This window comes from Lissotriton helveticus, chromosome 5_1 (assembly GCF_964261635.1).
Source record: "Lissotriton helveticus chromosome 5_1, aLisHel1.1, whole genome shotgun sequence".
Lineage (NCBI taxonomy): Eukaryota > Metazoa > Chordata > Amphibia > Caudata > Salamandridae > Lissotriton > Lissotriton helveticus.
Window position 1 is genome coordinate 584,791,171 of NC_136065.1, and position 15,289 is coordinate 584,806,459.

The window sequence follows — 15,289 nt, forward strand, 5'->3', positions numbered from 1 at the left end:
TTTGGATACTGGTGCGACGAAGAGTTCTATCATGCACTCTAAACTTCCTGGTGCACCTTTGTCTGGCTTGACCAATGTTTCAGTAGGATTTTCAGGCGCCCCAGTTCGTAATCCGGTTTCTAGTCCTTTGTCCCTTTCCATTGGCCCTTGTGAATCGGAAGCTCCACTTATTGTAACGACTGGTTGTGGTGAGAATCTGTTGGGTTTGGACTTGCTGAAAAGATTGTATGCGACATTGCATTGCTCTTCTTCGGGAGTACAACTTACCCTAGGTAAGAAAGTGATTTCTCCAATGTATTTGTCTAAAGATTGTCTTCCACTGGAATTGCATACGCTTCCTGATACGCTTTGGGCTACAGGTCCAAATGATGTTGGTCTTTTGCAGATTTCACCGTATGTTGTTACCCTCAAGTCAAATGCTAGGGTACCTCGTATTCCGCAATATAAAATATCGAGCGATGGCGAGAGAGCTCTTTTAGCGATTGTCTATGATCTGGTTGAGAAGGGTGTAGTTGAAGAAACGAGAGGTAATGTGTGCAACAGTCCTGTTTTGCCTGTCCTTAAGCGTACTGATGCTTCTCAGCCACCAGTGTACCGGTTTATGATTGATCTTCGAGAAGTGAATAAGATTGTTGTGCCACAGTTTCCTGTTGTCCCTGATATCACTGCTTTGTTGACTCTGATTCCTGCTTCGGCAGCCTGGTTTTCTGTCATCGACTTGAAGAATGCTTTCTTCAGTATTCCGATCGCTGAGGAGAGTAGAGATATTTTTGGCTTCTCATTAGGAGGCCGAAGCTTCCGGTTTAAGCACGCACCTCAAGGTTATTGTGAAAGTCCCTCCATCTATAGTCAGGCGTCGAAAACTCAGCTTGATGGTTTTGTGTTGCCTTCTGGTGCTACTCTTATCCAGTATGTTGATGATCTACTGATTACTGCTGATGACGAAAAGATTTGTAAATAAGCTACTCTTTCTCTGTTGCGATATTTGTCTGACCTTCATCATAAAGTGTCACCTTCAAAGTTACAATATTGCCGCCAAGAAGTAACCTACTTAGGTCATCTCTTGTCGAAGGAGGGAAGGCGATTGACCCAGAAAGAATTCAAGCGATTGCGCAAATAAGTGTGCCATCCACACAGAGAGTAGTGCGTGCCTTTTTAGGTATTACTTCGTATTGTAGACAGTGGATCCCCAATTTCTCATTGTTAGCAAAACCTCTGTTAGCATTGACTCTTAATGATACTCTGCATCCTCTCCCTTGGTCTGACGAATGTCAGAAAAGTTTTTCTGAATTACGTGATGCATTATGTTCGCCTCCTGTGTTGGGTACTCCAGACTACAGTAAGCCTTTTACGTTGTATGTTCACGAGAGAGAAGGTTGTGCGTTGTCAGTATTGAAGCAGCGATTTGGAGACAAGCAGCGTCCATGTGCGTATTTTTCTGCTACGTTAGATCCGGTTGCTAAGGCGTTGCCGAGTTGTTTGAGAGCTACAGCGGCAGCGGATGTTTCTCTCCAACAGTCTGCTGGTTTGGTATTGGATAATACGTTGATTGTGATGGTCCCACATGCAGTGGATACCTTATTGAACAGAACTAAGACACAGCACCTTACTAGTGTACGTCTTTCAGGTTATGAGTTGACATTGTTGGCTAGCCATGTCCACATTTAAAGATGTAATGTGTTGAATCCAGCTACATTGTTGCCGATCTCTACAGAGACAGATGCTCAAGAACAGCATCATTGTTTTCTTCGTACAGAGGAAGAAACGAAGGCTAGAATTGATTTGAAAGATACTCCTCTTACGAATATTGATGGTACCCTATGGGTAGATGGTTCGTGTTTTAAGCTTCCGAATGGTGAGACGACTGCAGCGTATGCTATCACAACTTTACATACAGTTGTTGAAACAGCACACATAGCACAGAATTCTGCGCAAGCAGCAGAGTTGATTGCACTGACTAGAGCGTGTGTATTGTCAGAGGGAAAGCGAGTGAATGTTTACACTTATAGCCAGTATGCGTTTGGTGTTGCCTATAGTTTCGGACGTTTGTGGAGAGAGAGAGGATTTCTTACTTCCCATGGCACGAAAATTCAGCATGGGCAGTTAGTGAATGAACTTATGGAATCACTTACTCTCCCAAAGCAGGTTGCAATTGTTAAGTGTAGTGCGCATAAGAAAGTTGTGGACGATGTAGGTCGAGGGAATGCGTTTGCGGATGAAGTTGCGAAGGAAACGGCGAAAGATATGCTGAGCCGTATGTATGTTGCAGGCCCTGCTGATTGGGTTATGGCTGGAGGAATGTGTGAAGACACAATAGAAAGTGTGAAGATGATTCAGGCTGAAGCTACAGAAAAAGAAGTGAGTGTGTGGAGAGAAACTACGGGTATGTTGGATCCGACGGGTTGTTGGGTTGAGTTGTCAGAACACCAGGGATGGTTGTTGCCTGATGCGTATGTGCTTCCAGTGGTTACAATGGCTCATGGAATGGCTCACATCAGTTCGAAAGGAATATGCAAGTTGTTGGCTCCAGTTTGGCAGAATGCTGGAATTCCGAAATGTGCTGAGAATGTTGTGAAGCATTGCATGATTTGTCTGAAGTATAATCCTGGTAAGGGAACTCCAACTCCAACTGGTCATTTTGCTCCTCCTACATATCCGTTTGAGGTGATACAGCTAGATTACATTCACATGGAGAGATGCAATAACTTAAGAAATTCCATGCTGCGAATCACCCCCAGTCTGCTGGACTTGTCGAGTGCTATAATGGTACCTTGAAGCTGAAATTAGCTAAGGTACAAGCGAGCACTGGTCTTACATGGCCGGATGCTTTGCCTTTGGCTCTTTTGTCAACAAGGACGACAATGCATTCTCGTGTGGGACTTAGCCCATACGAAATTGTTTTTGGTCATCCAGCGAATGTTTGGGGTGTGCCTCGTCCTAAGAAATACAGCGAGATTGAGTACCCTATGTTGGTGGATTACTTACATGACTTGACTGCTAAATTACGTGTTCTCCACCAACAGGTCTATGACAGTTTGCCGACAGCTACTGCAGCCAGGCTACACGATTCAACCTGGAGAATATGTTCTGACCAAAAACTTCCAGCAAACTAAGAACTTGGAGCCGAGATGGACTGGACCTCACTTGGTTCTCCTTTCTACTAGAACTGCTGTTAGAGTAGCTGGTAAAAAAAAAACTGGGTACATGCTACCCATTGTAAGAAGGTCCCTTTGCCCTTACCGTATGACAAGTGGGTGAGGGATGGTATAGCCGACGTTGAATGTGAAAGAGTTCCTAGATTTGTGCCTTTTAGTGATGCTCATTTGACATGGACTCAGTCAGAACGCGAGGATGATGACATTCTTCAAGCTGCTGTGCCTTTAAATCTGAGACTCAACACTACGAATCCGGAGCTCCTTTTTCAAGAGCAAACTGTGCCTGGTAAAGAGCGCTACAATCTAAGACCGAGAAAGACTGTCAATATGGACAAATAAAGATTTAATTTTTTTATATAATGAGTTACACCTTGTCAGATCAAGAGACTTTTTTACTTTTTCCTTTTTCGAGTCACCATCCTGACTCAGCTGCAGGGTCGCGGTACAGCCTTAAGGGGTGAGCCGCGTATTTACATAAGGTCTGTGGTTCAGGGTCGTTAGTACGATCTTGACGCACACTTAAGGGAAGAAGGTAATAGCCGTGAGCAGCACGTTAGAGGATGGAGTCTTTTGAGTCTGATAAGGGTGTTAAGAGAGTTGATCCTAAAGTAAAAATGTGTATACTGATTCGTAGCAAATGTTTTTTAATATTGTGTTTTCTAATGCTTTCTAATATTACGTTAGCTTGTGTGGGTTGGATTTTCTATGTCACACAACAGCCGATGGCATCTACCTCCCAACCTACTCTTTCTTTTCCTACTGTTTCTTCACATGAGTTTCATAAGTTGCCTGAGCATGAACAGACACGAAGATCGGAATTTGTGAACAATTCGTTTATTCAGATGTTGCATAAGCATCAGCTAGTTGAAAATACCACAAATTGTTGGGTTTGTGGTCTTATGCCACATACTTCAGACAAGGGAATGCCATATTTGGTTTAGCCTTTTTCGCCTAATGGGTCAGTTTGGGCACTCCAAGCAATGTTTATCTATGCGAATGAAGCATCTCCTGTACGTTCTGTCAAAGACAATGCGAGTAATAATGCCTTGATACGGGGAATAGTAGATATCATTAGAGATATCGATGCGTATAACGCTATCCCTAAAGATGAGGTACAAGCATATGTTGGTTGGAACAAGACGACATATAGTATTAGTCTGACAGAAAAAGAGAAACAGACAAGGTCTACTCCTATTTGGATTGTACCTCACCGAGGTCATTTTTGTCTGCAAGGTAATGGTCAGAATCCGAGAGCTCAGCTTGGTAAGAGTGTGTGTGTTCACACATATGTTTATACGTCCCAGAAATCTCCACCGTTCGTGCCAGCTAAAGGCACGTATTTTGTTTGTTACGACAGAGCATATACATGGTTGCCTTCTGATTTTTCAGGCACATGTTATGTGGCATTTTTGCTTCCCCCTACATACACAGCTGCTTTCAACTACCATAAGACAAGATATGGTAGAGGTATTATCACTGCGAAAGATACTGTCGCACAAGAAGTTGAAGACTTCTTTAAGGGTTTCCTGCCCTTTTGGGGTCCTATGGCCAATAGTAGGAATATTCGTCAGCTTATGAGAGTGGTTGAGGCCACTATAAATGAGACTGCAGGTGCCCTTAGTAATATTACAGCTGAGCTTCAAGCGGATCGCCTTATGACATTACAGAACCGCCTTGTTTTAGATATTATACTTGCAGATAGAGTTGGAGTATGTAAATTGATCGGGTCTAGTTGCTGCGTTTTCATACCAGATAACGCCCCGACAGTGTACCAAGCCATCCAGAAGTTGCATAAGTCTGCTGAATTTATACATGTAGACGAAGGGAACTGGTCGTTGATAGGATGGTTTTGGGAATTGCTGTCCAAATGGGGATGGAGGATTCTGATGTTTCTTGGTATGGCTTTAGCGATCCTTTTCTCGTGTTGCTTACGCATACTGCGTGGTCCCGCCATTTGTGGCCTTTGTGCTACGATCTGTGTGAGAAGAACCGTCTCGAGAGAAGCGAAGGATAATAAGATGATGTTACAGCAACACCTTAACCCCTTCCACGCTCATGACGAGCTGGGCTCGTCATGGTGTAGCCTCCTCGCATGCTCATGACGAGCCCAGCTCGTCATGAATAATGGAAAATGGAGGATCCCAGCACCGGGGGGGAAAACGCATAGCAGCCAAGTGGTTAATGACCTGATGAGAATAGATATAGACCTGGATTCAGATTGACGTGAGTTTAGGTCATTGCCTACGTAATGGCAAAAGGAGGGTCTGAGGTTCCGTGGTTTTTGGGACCGGACTCCATTTTGTTTTACGTTGTTCGTGACGCCATTTTGTGTTGCCCTCACGTAGGCCATAGGGGTAAACGAACGAACGAAGTTGCATGGGCCTCGTTGTTCATGTAAGCATTTACGTGGCCTTTTCGACTTGCGAGTGAACTGCAAGAAGCTGACCCCGTTACCTTAAACTGACCCTTACATGAAACCAATTTCTCTAGCTGATCGTTGTCTGAAATTAGTAATCAATGCTCAGGATATCGTTAACTTTTAGTTTCTTGCGCATATCTTATCCTACTCAACATCTGAATTGTTTCTTTCCTTACGACTTTTCATTACATGGGTAGTGCTTTCAATTATGGGTTTGTCTGGCTTGTGGTAATCAAATTTGGGACAGTCCTAATAATTAACTTGTGGGTTGGTACGATGTAAAGTGAGCTTTTTGGAATGTAATAATGTGTAGAAATGTATTTTCATTGGTCAGAATTTGCCGCAGTGGGTGTGCATTCGTAAGTAGCCAAATTGGACATAAAAAGTGGTGTCTTGCTCTACGAAAATTGAGCAGTCTCCTGAGTTGTTCACCGTGTTGTATTGCTTGGTTTACTGTTACTAGCTGCAGCTAATAAATTGGATCTCTGACGCCACCTAGAAGTATTCCGTGTCTCTGTTTGCCAGGACAGGGGAATCCGAAGACATGGGGCGTGTCCCTGACACCGCCGGGTTCTGAAAGACCCGGTTCTTCACAAATTCCAGCCCACGAAGCGGGTACAAAATTTGGGTAATCCTTGATATCATTATTAAAACTCAAAAAATCTAAACTGGAGGGTAGAATGAACTTTCTGGGCTACCATCATAATCACCAGGCCTTTTTTTTATTAGGTGACTTTATGGCTTCAAACCTGCTCATCTCCTTCTCCCCATTATGGCTTGAAATGGAACGATCACTACTCTTCCCTTGTCCTTCAAGGAGGTTATCTCTTTTAACTCCCCTTCTCAACTGACAGCATCTCCACTTTTGAGCATACTTTCCATTTGTCAAATATTTGTTCTTGTCCTGGCACAATCTCTCAGGATGCCTTATGCACTTACCTTAGTGGCATAATAAGTTGATCAAACATGGAAATAAATCATTGCCCTGGAAGTCGTGGAGAGAATATAATATAATTTGGGTTGCTGATTTGTTACAAAATAACACATCAATCTCCTTCCCACAGTTTCAGCAAGGTTTTAACTGCCCTAAATCTTCCTAACCTCGCTTCTCTCTTTTGATAATATAGTATTGGATTTCTTTCTTTCCCTAGAAGATACAAATTCTTCAGTTACTTCTGATCAGACATTGTTGGGTCTTTTGACTTCTACTCCAAGAGCTTCACAGATATGTACATTTATTTCCCCAGTTACTTCTCTGTGAAACAAATCCAGAACATAACAACTTTAGGAAGCAGATTTAGGTTGCACTTGGTCAAGTATGTTTTGGAATAAACTTTGGGGGGAAATCTATAAAACATCTAGAGCAGCAAACAGAACACAAAATCTTTTTTGCTGTGTTTATAACAGGTTGTATATAACCCCTTGTCCTGACTTTTTTGTCCCAGTGACCAGATGCAATTATTGGTCCTGTAATAAATCTAATAGCGATTTAATGCATATGTTTTCTGGTGCTCACATACTCTTTCCTTTTGACATAAGCTCTGGTGACAAATCAATTCAATTTTTCACAGCCATAATCCCTTTAAGACTGTGTACATATCTTGGTGGTTTGATTGATGTTAATGATAGTCCTGTATTTTCTCAAAATAAACTGTAAGGCCTAATACATGCTGTTGCTTTTCAAAATATTTTTACTAACTGGAAATGTTCTTCCAATACTTCAATCAAGGATTAGTGGTAGAGTATTTGTTCTCATCATAGATTGCATGTCATCTAATGGTTTTAAAGTTAACAGTGATTTGTTGTAGATATATCTTACATCTTTTTTAGATTCTAGTATTAAACATCAACCAGCCACTGCTAGCATATTATTAGAAAACTTGAAATCACCTTGAACTCTCTGAAGCTACATTATATATCTTCTGTAGTAAATTATATATTAGTAGGGGGCTATTTTTTTATTTGATAACCTTTCTTTATAGTCCTCAATGTATTCTTGTATTAATGTTTTTCAGGTACTATTCAGCTTATGCATATTTATGTTTATTCCTTTTTAAAGTCATCCCTCGTCTCCTCTTTCCTGTTTCATCCCCTTGTTGCAAAATCCAAAACTTGCTTTAAAAAAAGGCGGATGTTGCTTTTACTTGATTTATTTGATATTTCCCCTTGCAATGTATGGTTTACTCATTTCATTTGTTTTTCCCTGTTATTGCTGATATGTTACAAGGTATCTATATTGTTTATGTCACGTTGATTCTCTAATAAAACCTTTTTGAACAAAAAAATTATTGTTTAAATTGCAAGACAGCGTACACAGCCCCATGCTTGAATATGCTCAGTAAACCGAAGAATTCGTGAACATTTTGATATATGAACACAAAAAAAATTTGCTTCGAAGGGAATGCGTTAATATTTGGATTTAAAAATTAACTTTTCTTTAAAAAAAAGCAATACTTTAGCGATACAGAGAGAAAACATGGGGACTCAACAGAATATTCGTGAAAAATCAATCCAAAACATCACGGCAGGAAAACAAATATTTTATTGATAGTATATGCTTGTGATTCACAGTCTGATTAATTGCAAAACAAATGTTCTATTTTGAATATGAAATCCCTGAAAGGTTCACAGAACCACCACCGATATGTAGACTCTTTATGAAATGCCAGTTTCTATCACTGAGGGTGTACAAAACATAATAGATGTGGGTCCATCTGAGGCAGTGATAAAAATATACCAAAGTGCTACAGCTGGGAGAAAGAAGCCTCATTAAATGAACGCATTGACTCTTCGTGTACCTCGCAAGGGTTGGCGGGAAATGAGTGGGCAATTGGACAAGTTGTCTGCTGTCAAATTGATCACAATTCACTGCAGTTGCAAGGAACTTTGCTACTGTAGCTGGATTGGCATTTTGCGATCCCTTCTAATGAAATTAATACATTTTGATGATTCTCTGCCGTGGGCTACCTTGCGCATCTTCCAAGTGGTGCTGTGGTGCCGTGAAGTTAAGTAGACTAGTCTGGTTGTATAACTGATGCTTTAAGAGATTTGTTAATGTATCTGAATACTGGTTCAAGGCTCAAGGAGGACATTTCAGGATAGGCCCAGCCCAAAGTCTCTCTCTTGGAATGTGTGAACAGTAAACAGCAGGTAGTGGATACCTTTTTAAAATATCTGCAGTATCATATCGGTCTGGTAGTGTGGCTATCTTTAGTGCCTAATTGGTAAAATAAACAATATAATACGTACAGGGTACAAAGATTTTCTTAGTAGCCCACTGAGAGTATGTCAGATTCAGGGACTGTGGAATACCAAACATGTATAATTCTGATTCCAGCTCAAGCCTTTCAATCCCAGCCATAGTTCTTGTCACTTTATCTCACTCTTCAGTGTTCTATTCTGTTTCATGTCTGATTTCTCCCCTTGTCACTTCCGCTTTCTCCTCTTTCGCACTTTTTTGCCCTTTTAGTCTTTTGCTCTGGATCAAAGTCTGATGATGAAAAATACGTCTCAATCCCGAAAACGAGTGCTCGTGCCCACTACCTGCAACTATCAACAGAAACTAAATGCTGCTTTTCTTGTCAAATGAACCAGTCTCCTCGGGGGTTGGGTCACGTACTGTACTGTTATAAAACACAAAATAAATCTTCTGAAACTAGGAACTTTCTCCAAAAGTGAAATAACCAAGAGCTAGGATTTACTAAATGGGAGTGAAGACTCATTAGAGGGTCACGACCTGCCAGATAGAAAAATATTACAGCAGCTGTTGTGAACCACTCAATACTGCAGAAGAGGAAATAGACAAGAATGACACAAACCAACACACTGCAGTCCCCCTCCTAAAGTATTAAAACTCTTCATGCAACTGTGAACTGAGCTACCAATGAGTATTTGAACACTCTTTGGCCTCTCACCATTTGTGCCTTTTTGACTTGTTGCTCTTTTTCACTTTTTTGCTCTAAGACTCTTCACATCACAGCAGGAAAACAAATATTTTATTTCTTGTATATGCTTTTGATTCACAGTCTGATTAATTGCAAAACAAATGTTCTATTTTGAATATGAAATCACTGAAAGGTTCACAGAACCACCACCGAAAAGATTTTCCTTCCCATGTGTCCACTCAATCCTGCCTTCCCTAAGCCCCGCCCACCAACCTCAGTACTCCTCCCCTCCCAGGACATACTTGATGGCCCCAGCACGGACCAGCCATTAAGCAGGTGACCAGATCCTACCCTCCCCTGGACTTATCTTGCTTGCCTTTTATGCCTTTTTCATTCATTGTTCTTTTTGCTCTTTTGGCCTTTCATGTTTTGCTCTTGTGTGCTGTTTCACTCTTTGGTTTCTCGCCTTTTTCCATGTTTTGCCTTTCACTGTCCTGTGATGCTTTGCTATCTCTTGCTTCGCCCTTCCTGCACTACATTTCCTCACTCCCACCTCCTGCACCTCCTTTCTCCTCCCCTTGCACCTTACCAGTTTCTTTCCTCACCACTGCTCATTGACACACTACCGTTAAGCCACACCCACTTACCCTGTACTCCACCCAGGCTCTACTTACTGGGACCTGCAGCTCAGATGCCCAGAAGACGTATGCTGAGGGCAGGCCAAAGACAAGCCTGTGTGCACCAATCTGTGCCTGGACCATGGCAACGCCACAAACACTGTTGATCTGCCCCACTACGTTACTCTGCAGCGTTCCTCCGGTCACTCAAACTGGGACGCCCATCCCCACTCTTCTGCCTCACAACATAGACTGATCCATCGCTTGCACTTACTGTCCCTTTGTATGCAACAACCAACCCACCATGCCAAAACTACCAACAATCAACTGGTCCTACACACAACATGCCTCCCACTCCCACTAGCAAACACGCACCCCAAGATAAACTATTATGAATGGTCCTCAATTCCTGCTCACTCAGCAAAAATACCACAGAAATCTTGGAAATCCTGCACAACACCCAGACTTCCTCTTCCATACGGAAATATGACTGACCACTGAGTCAGCACTTGACATTGCCTTGGCCATCCCAGCAAGATACAAAATCACAAAAACAAGGCTGCCAACACAAAATGGGAGGAGAAATAACAATAATCTTCAAAGGAGCCTTCAACTACACCACCAAGACAGAGAACAAGACCCCTTCATGAAATACCTTCATTTCAAACTGCAAATCTTAGCAACATACACCCTGAATGGAACCCTGGCTTACCGACCACCTGGACCACGAGCTAACTTCACGGACAGCATCACTAATTTCATTGCCACCCCATTACCATTAACTCAAAAGCCTATCTCCTACTCGGAGACCTCAACTTCCACCTGGAAGACAGGAATGATCCCAGCTCTATTGCATATAGCCTAGGGAACCTTCGATGGACACAACATGTCAGACTCACACTCTTCACTGAACACACCCTCAACTCCATTTTCACCACAACCACACCTCTCACCTGGACAGATCACGCCATCATCCAGCTCCTAATCAACATCCCTGATACAAAAAAAACCTGCTACCACCAACCTGGCCAGACGCAGCTGGAGCAGCTTCTCAGAATCTAACTGGACCCACAACTTGTACATGAAAAAGCCCAACCGCACAGGTGACCTAAACAACAATATCAACCAGTCTGACGAGTGTATCACAGAATGGGCTGATTCCCTGGCAACGCAGAACAAGAAGAATCAAAAGAGAAAACAGAAGCAGACCAGCTGGGTCATTGAGAAACTCTGCTCAAGCAAACAACAATGCAAGCAGCTTGAAATAAAATGCAGAAGAAACCACAAAGAAACTGACATGAACACTTACAAAGAGGCACAAAGACCTCCCACCAGCAGATGAAAGCAAGAAGAAGGTACTAGCGAAGAGCTTAGATAATATCTCCAATGGCTTTAACCCCTTCCATGCGACCGTGATTCTGTGCCTGTGCGGCAGAATCGCAAATGGGCGGGTTTATGACGGCCCCCAGCCGTCATCAGCACACGAGCGCCGTAGTGCATGACAGCTGGGGGCCGTCATCAGCATGCAAGGGGTTAAATAAATCTTTGCGATTGTTGAATACTTCATCACACCACCTTCCACCACAAACAGCATCACCCTTTCACAATACCTATGGGATAACCTATTGGAATTTTTCAGCAACAACATCATAACTATCTACAATAACTTGGACCCGCCACAGAACCCCTGCTGTCTCGACTCCAGTCTATCCGCTAAAAACATTGGAAACACCCTGATGATATGGGAAACATTAAACACAGAAGAAATAGCCAACATCGTGGAAATCATACATTACAGGGAACTGACTTACCCCTGCCACATCACCAACATAGGTACTTCCCCAGTCAGCAAAGTCCTCACCCGCATCCTGAATACCTTCATCACCACCACAATGTAGTCAATGTACTTCTAAGGAAACCTTCTGGAGACCCCAACCGGCAAGGAAACTACTGCCTGATCTTTTCCTTCTCTCCCACCCAGCAAAGGTCATGGAGAAAGCCATCAACAAACACTGCTACCTCAACACACACTAACTCCTAGACACTATGCAATCAGGTTTCATACCCAATCACAGCACTGAGACTGCCCTTGTTGTATTAACAGACAACATCAGGATGATCCTAGACCAAGACATAGAAATACAGTGGTCCTCATCCTGCTCCACCTCTCAGTGCCGTATGACATGATCTCCCACTTCGTCCTGATCAGAAGACTACATGAAATAGGCATCCAAGGTTCCTTCTTCGATTGAATTTGCTCTTTTCTCACCAGAAGAGCACAAAAAGTCAGCATCCCACCCTACACGTCGGTAGCCAAGAACCTCTTCAACCAAAACTGAAGTGGTGATCTTCAGAAGGAAAACATCTGCTTAGATTCCACCTAGAGGCACGTGCACCTCGGCTCCACACTAACCCCCACCACCCACACCAGAAACCTAGGAATCATCCTAGATAACAAGCTTGACATGACATACCAGGTAAATGTAGTGATCTCTACCTGCTTCTATATACTTAGGATGCTGGAAAAAAATCTTCAGATCGTTACCAGTGAACACTAGAAAAACAGTCACACAGGCCTTGATAATCAGCAGACTTGACTACAGTAACACACTACGCAGGATTCACCAAACAGCTCAATTGGATCTAAGCCATCCAAAAGACTGCAGCAAGACCCAGCCTCAACCTACCTTGCCACACCAACATTACCCCACCTCAAGGAACTTCACGGGGTTCCTGCACAGAAATACACTTGGTTCAGACTGCTCATACACACCTACAAAGCACTGCACAACATAGGGCCCGCCGACCTCAGCAGATGCATTCACTTTCACCAATCTCCCAGGTACCTCTGCCCAGCCAACTCTCACTAGCACATGTGCCTCGAATGCACAAAAACTAAGCCGGAGGTCACACCTTCTCGTATATCTCCAACAAAGCATGGAATGCCTTCCCACATCACATCAGAACATCCTCATTGCTTCTTGAGTTACGCAAGAAGCTGAAGACTTTATGCTTCAAAGAATTTCCCCTGCGAGACAGCTGTCTACACACCAGCAAAGAGCCTGGATACCCTCAAGGGTAATTAGTGCGCTATACAAATAGAAATAGCATTAAATGATGAAAAGTGAGTGTTGTCCCTAAGAATGCGTGTGGGTGCCTACCACCTGCAAATAGGGTTGAACATAACTCCTGTAATTCTGTGTAGTGTAATCATGCGGAACTATCCCAAAATTCCGCGAGATTGCCCAGAATTTCATGAGAAGAGACTTTCTGCTTTTAGCACACACTGGAACATTTTGTGCCAAGAAACAAGTGTTAATGATGTGAGTAAACGGGGGCAAAATACTATTCATGTTCTGTTGCATTTAGCTCGATTTTCTACATGCAAAAATTCCCCCTTGCGTCCAAAATAGACGCACGGTGTATTTTGTGCTAAAACATAACACTAAATTCAACAGAACATGAATAGCATTTTCCAACAATTTACTCCCAGCACTCAGTTTCTTAGCGCAAAATGTACCCATGTGTCCAAGAATATAGCGTTAAATGCAACAGAAGATAAACAGCAGCATGAGCAACCGCTTGTGCTCACCAAATTTTCTCTTGCTATCGATTTATAGCCCCCAAATTACTCTTAATTATCAATTGGGCGTGATCATTTTATTATTAGAATTTCTGCATCAAAGAGTAACACGATAATTACCTAAATTACGCCGATTACTCCGGCGTAATTGAAAATCCACCCAGACCTACCTAAAGCCACTTGTGCAAATTAGGAAATGGCTGTGATGCTGGGAACAGCTATCAGTGGGTGTCATTACTACGTTGGGGAAGATGGGCTGTATTCAAAATTTCACTGTCTTTCTTGAGCTTTTCACCAAGACAGAAATTTGTTTAGGTAGCTAATGAGCAGTACTTTGACTTAGATTGGGTCACCCTTTTGATGAAAATGCTGGCGTGATAACAAGCCTTGATTATATAATTACATCGCCTGAAGGTAAATAGCTAAGTACAATAAAAAACATGAATTTAGAATTCACAAATGACCAATAGATTTCTTTCACATTTAGTGTCTTTCCATTTTCCATTGATGAGTATTTCCACACAGTCTTCATTGTTCAGATTATTGGGCTCATGCAGCAACCAGTTGGTGTAGGTGATTCTGGTTCCACTTGGGTCCTTGAAGAGCCCTTCTTTCTTTTTGTCATTTATGCCGAGAAATGCTTCTGATGCCCTTGTCATTGCAACGATTTCCTGGATGGCGGCATTCTCTTCCGCATTCCTTGGTGAGGCCATACAACCGCCCGCATTCATACAAGCTACCTTTGCCTCCTCATAGTCCATTTCAAGATTGTTGGTCACAAAGATTCTGTTACCCACACATCTGCCACTTTGTAGAAGAAAAGCTATAAAACAGAGGAGAGAATCACATGAATCCTTTATCCCTTGGACATGGGCTTCTTTGAGCGTCTTATTGAGGAATCGGTGTCTATGTTTTACAAAAGGACGCTATTATGACATTTTCAAAACAGACATGCAATCGGAAGAAAACTTTTGAAAAATACAAAAAATGTAACATACTTTTGCACAAATCAAGAATGATCATGAGGAGGTGAGTTCCACTTTGATAGTACTACTGCCTTCTTTTACCACACGTTGTGCACTACCTCCCAATCAGGAGCGACCCGTCCAGGGTAAGAGCGTGGGGCAGGGTGGGGTTGACTGGAAAAATAATTATTTATTTAATTTTCCCTTGCAATCGTATATAGAGTCCGCACCCCCAATCCCGTCTCACCGCTCTTACCTGCTCGAGCCGCTCCTGCTCCCAATGAGTCTTCAATTCTTGCTGTAGCCAGCCCCCTGAAAACCTTGCATCTAAACTTCTAACGCCTGGTCATTCCGAACAAGGATTCATCATTATAAGTTGTGCATTAAAATTAATTTGAATGTTTAGGGGGCCCTGGTAGGACCTAAAAAGACTGGTGTACCACTTCTGCAATGAGTGCACTTCCCTAGGAACAGCCCGGCCTCTACTACAGATTTTATGTCACAATATCAAGGATACAATATTGACCAGCACACATATTAAGGTAACAACATCGACAACCAGAATGTTGTGAGGGTAAGCCTAAATAGGTTAGTATGTGTTCACTATTCTTAACTCCACATCTATTTACCTTAATGATATATACATACCTTCAAGGCACTTAGATG

General features: G+C 42.5%; 1 protein-coding gene across 1 annotated transcript in view; it reads right to left on the bottom strand.

Moving 5' to 3' along the window:
- The window catches only part of LOC144752518 (uncharacterized), a 463,484-nt gene that overhangs the window by 277,300 nt on the left and 170,895 nt on the right, over positions 1 to 15,289 (bottom strand). The window contains exon 6 of the mRNA XM_078640420.1: positions 14,116 to 14,481. Coding sequence (XP_078496546.1) covers positions 14,116 to 14,481 — 366 coding nt within the window. The remainder of the gene's footprint in view (positions 1 to 14,115; positions 14,482 to 15,289) is intronic.